Below are 5,206 nucleotides of genomic sequence, written 5' to 3' on the forward strand. Positions count from 1 at the left end.
AGAGCCTTGGTCTAATTCGTCGTGAGTTGCTTTTGGAGCATCCTATGTTGGAATTCTACATTGGAGACTGCTTTTCATGCATTGAAACTGCTATCATGTTTTGACTGCTTGCTAAGGCAGAACCCTGTACCGTGGAGTGTGAAGGGTCGATTTGTGGTTGGAGAGGTCAATTATGGTTGATTGAGATGAGGCTGATTTGGATGAGGAGGTAGATCGGATCACTGTTGCTTGTGTAACGCTTTCAGTTGGGTAAAGCCGATTTGAACGTAGTTGCCTTCTCTGTCTAGGGTTCTATGTTTGTTTTTCAGAGTTTTCCTTTGGGGACTTTCAGCAATATATTCATTCAGATGTTCTGTCTTTTTTAAAGAAAAATAAACTTAGTAGTAGTTAAAGTTCTTATCTACCTTAGTTACAGGTATCACATTAGAAACCTTTCACACACACATATACTATTATCTGTATGCAATCGCTAATAAAGTTATTGAAATCATATATTCATTTTGTCATTCAATAAATGAATTCGTTGATTAAGTGTTCAAGATCCTAGATTATACTTATCTGGCTTGCTGAACCGAACTTATTCCTTGATTCAGTCTTGCCTCCCAACTGTAAGACTAGCGTTGTTTCGCTCTCGGTCTCCCCCTAAGCCACGCTTCACAGGGTTTCTCCTCAAGAACTCCTGCCTTGAACGGTAATAGCTATCCGGTCTTCACAAGACTAGCTATTAAACACTGTCTGTCATTCCAGCATAGTAATACACTTTATTTTAATATCTCTCAATCTATTCCTCTCTGATCTCAGATGCCCCACATCCTCTTGATCCCTTGGAATAAATTTCTCATGGAAGTAGTTAGGGTTGGGTAGTTGCCCAGCCTAACTATGTTTTTTGAGAACAAAATTGTCACACTTTAGACAATTCATTTTCTTTCCACTTTAATTAAACAATTAGTGCCTTTGTTATGGCATTTCACTTTTCATGCATTTTAATCAAAATTAACTAATTATATATAAACTTAATCAGTTTTCCAATTTGTTTAATAATGCAATAAATAAATATTTACACATATGAGGGACATCACACAAGGAATGTCTTAATAGTACACCTCATCATTCTCTATTCTACACCAAATGTACTTATATAAATTGATTTTAAAAAATATTAAATATATCATATCTATTTAAAAATATCAATCTAACTAAAATTATTTTCTTTTTTAAATTAAAAAATCAAATTTTACACCTATCCACACATCTTGACACACCTCTCTTCACCACTTCACAATGGTGAAGTAAAATGACAACTGTGTAAAATTTTATTTATAAATATATTATACATAGTTTTCAATTTATATACATAAATATATTATTTACAATTTCATAAAAATATTTATTTAATTTATTAATTAACAATAAAATAGTTATAATTAATTGTTATATATATATATATATGAATGAAAAATAATATTTATTTATGAGAAGTAAATATTTACGCTTTCTTATGTTTCTAGTAATAAATTATTTATTTACCTTCTCAAAATTCAAATTTGTAATCAATTAAAAGTAATTCTAAATGTTATTTACTCCAAAATTAAAAACCAATTTTATTTTACTCTATTTATTTAAAAGCCAAACTTTTAGTTAAAAGTAATTTTAAATCTTACCCAAAAAACCAAAAAGTAATTTTATCTTTATTTAAGTAATGGAACCATGTGTCTTTAAATGACATTCAACTTTTTTGACAGATAATCCCCAAGTACTAGGTCCATCTTATTCTGAAAAGACAATTTTATCTTACCATAATATATTAAAGTCATCTAATTTTAAAATAGCATTTAACCTCATGTTAAAGAAAAAATTGAAAAAATAGATTTCGCTTTTTTATTACTTTTATTTAAAAACTTACATTTATTTTTAACCATAAAAATAATATTAAAATTTTACATTATATTTTTCTTTTCTTAAAAAATTAATGTTTCATAACAATAATTTTTTAAAAAGAAAATTTAAAATTATTTTAATAACAAATTATTAAAAATTTAAACAATAGATTTCATAATGATATGATATAATAATTTATAATATTTATGTAATATGCACAAAACTAGAACTAACAATCTTTATAAAATCCAAATTTCTGCAATAAAATCCGAAACATCGTCAACCGGTAAACGGCTACGCTCAAAAACATCTTCAACCTGTAAAACGCTACGCTCAAAAAGGAAGAAACATACTAATAAAAGGCTAGCTTGCCAGCTATTCATGTGGCCCGTCAAGTGTTCAAAATTCAAATTTTACATGAGAATAGAAAGCTTTAATTGCATTCTGACGGGAGCAGGTCGAACAGTGGGAGAACTGAATTACAATGAAAAGACACAATGCGGCAGAGGCTTCCGATTGCAATTAGTTTTCCGACTTGCGGAGTGGGATGGGTTTATCCGTTAACGCCAACGGAAACGGAGAGGGCCACGTCGACAAGCTGCCAAACAATGTGCAATGGAGATAAGCTCGGCGCATAGTTAGTAGTTAAATTTGATGGTATTTAAGCCGTTGAATTTATTGATATATTCAAAAGCTTATTTTAAATAACAAGAAATCATAATTTATTTTAAAATTATAATCTATTATAATGGAAAAAGACAAATTGTCTAATAGTTAGACACTTCTTTTGTTTAAATATTGTATTGAAAAATTCAAAATCTACTTGTCATCATTTACTTTTAGTTATTTTTTAAAACTTTCACTTTGATGGTCGACTTAGAATATTTGTAACTTCCATATCTCAAATATTAACAATTCTAGATCAAATTGCAAAAAAATTAAAGAAGTTAACAATTCCTCTCGCTGAGATCCAAGATAACATGGTACTTAAAATGCTAAGAATCCAATATGAGACACTTATAATCCAAGATTCAGACTCTTAGATAAGCATAAATTGTGTCCACATTCCTAAGACTTTCAAATAAACACACTATACTCACAATGGGTCTTTAGTGTGCAAGAAAAAGCTTGTCTCCATCAAGTCTCACATCATGCAATCTCGCATAGTGCATGTTGAAGCATAAACTTTAAAGACTAAAGCTTGAACCCTAAAGATTTGATTATGAGATATTTTGTGTATTTTTTTGTTTGTACTTTGGTGATAGATCCTAATTTTTATAAAATGGGTGTATTTATTAGTTTGATTTAGAAAATGGGTCTGGTTTGATATTGGAATCTTAAAAACTTGGTTAATGGGGCTATGTTGCATTCACTAAATTCATACTTGAATTTGAAGACAACTAGGATTGAGACTTTCAAGTCTTGGGTGCTTGGGATAACTTCATTCTTCTTGATTGTTGAACACTACACATTTATTCAAAATGCATGTCATATATATTATTATGGCTTGAAATATTAGAATCTTCATTTTTTTTAAAACATAAGTTCAAACTTGTTTTTATTATGTATAAGGTCACCCTTCAATACAACACACCACATTGAAACTTGAAATCAAATATCTTTCTAAAAAATTATTATAAGTAATTGGTTTAAACAAACTCTTCAAAACTTCAAAAGAATGTTCCAACATAAATGGCAAAAGTTATTTCAGCACATTGAAACTTGAGATCATATATTTGTTTCAAAATTCATTATAAGTAATTGGTTTAAACAAATTACTTAAAAATTTCATGAGAATGTCTCAACATGACTTGCAAAAGTTATCAAATTACATAAAAAGTCATCGTAGCTAATTTATCTAGTTTATCCCCAATGTTAGATGGAAGAACAATATGCAAATCATTAACTAGTTTAACCCCAATATTGGATGGAAAAACAATATGCCCATTACGAAGATGGTCTAATTCCCTGACAAGTGGCTCCCATCCTCAACTCTTCCCCATAATTAAACTCCACATAAATTAATTAGTATATACCTCATGAAAAATATATATATATATATAGATATATATATAACAAACATTAATAAATAAAACATAATAATAAAAATAATAAATAATATATATATATATAGATATATAAATAGAAGGTGGCTTCAGCACTAAAATTCTCCTCTGGATTAGCTATATTGTGTTCAATTTATCCTTACTTCTGTGCCCAGTCATAAATTTCCCTTTTGAAGGTTTGCAATGATTGTGGACTCAAGATTCCTGCAGGATAAGCCAGTTGGTTGCACTAGGGTTATTTTGAGTTGATGAAGAGTTTTCAGAAATAGAAAGGATTTTCTGTAAAAAAAAATTGGGACATGGGGGTTTACGAGAGCTTGAAGGTTATGTTGCAAAGGAGAGGAAAATATGCGCGGCTGGATGGCTCCACCATGCGTCGCCACCTGCGAAGAGCCAGGCTAGGAGGTAGAGAGGAATTCGCAAGGCTGGGAGGTAGAAGGAAAATATGCGCAGCTGGATTGCTCCACCAAGCGTCGCCACCTGCGAAGAGCCAGGCTGGGAGGTAGCCGCAACAGCCAAGGTAGTTGAATCCCATGGTTTGCCAAAGTGGTTGAATCCCATGGTTTATCTGGTTAAGCTGAGAGGCGCTTATGTGAAAATGATGTTGCCGGCGAATTCCAGGGTTTTCTCCAGGCATTTGATGGGTGGTGGGTTCGCCCCTCAGTATGCTGTTGGCGGTGGGAATCCCTTCGCACAGCGGCCGCTAATGGAGTACGATGAAAAGATGTTAGTCGAGATTTACAGATCGTGGTTGATTCAGGTTGAGATACAAGTTGTCGCCGCTGTTCAGACATAGAGAGTTAAGGTACTATTGGATCTCTGGTATCTTCTTCTTTTTTTTCAGAAGAAAAAGCGATATAATATAGATTATATTAAGACAATAGAAGAAGCCTGATAAGGTGCAAAAGGCAGCAGCCTGTGAGGCTTCAAAAAAACCAACAGACATAAGTTTACAGATATGCAGGAGAACACCGGACACATGAGACATATAACAAAATGACTGAGAGGAGCCAAGTACAGATTCAAGGCAAAATACACAAAGTAGCAAACACTAGAAGAAACCTGTTGCAAGCTGAAAATGAGCCTGATAAAGCCCAGGTGGCAGATAAGCCGAGAGCAGAAAAAACACAACGTCTATAAAACATTCCAAATACTTATTTGGGCATCTTTCTTTGGATCGAATCATAGAATGCAGAAATATTATGCAGGATAGACTTGTAAGGGATCTTTGAGTCTTTGAAGATCTTGAAATTCCTCCATTT

At 32.1% G+C, this 5,206-nt stretch overlaps 1 protein-coding gene across 1 annotated transcript; it reads left to right on the forward strand.

Moving 5' to 3' along the window:
• The first annotated feature begins 4,243 nt into the window (after nt 1-4,243).
• LOC149174656 (uncharacterized) lies at nt 4,244-4,740 on the forward strand. The gene is made up of 2 exons (XM_089420915.1): nt 4,244-4,376; nt 4,460-4,740. The coding sequence occupies exons 1-2, from the start codon at nt 4,244-4,246 to the stop codon at nt 4,738-4,740; spliced, it is 414 nt and encodes a 137-aa protein (XP_089277041.1).
• Nucleotides 4,741-5,206: the final 466 nt, after the last annotated feature.

Source organism: Pinus tabuliformis, chromosome 4_1 (genome assembly GCF_031772625.1).
Source record: "Pinus tabuliformis cultivar Carrire ecotype Pingquan chromosome 4_1, CPIR1, whole genome shotgun sequence".
NCBI classification, from domain to species: Eukaryota; Viridiplantae; Streptophyta; class Pinopsida; order Pinales; family Pinaceae; genus Pinus; species Pinus tabuliformis.

Excerpts from the sequence above, each read along its gene's own strand:
- LOC149174656 (XM_089420915.1), top strand. The coding sequence starts at position 4,244 with ATGGGGGTTTACGAGAGCTTGAAGGTTATGTTGCAAAGGAGAGGAAAA. Across the intron at positions 4,377-4,459 it reads GGAATTCGCAAGGCTGGGAG|CCAAGGTAGTTGAATCCCAT; the intron begins GTAGAAGGAAAA and ends TAGCCGCAACAG.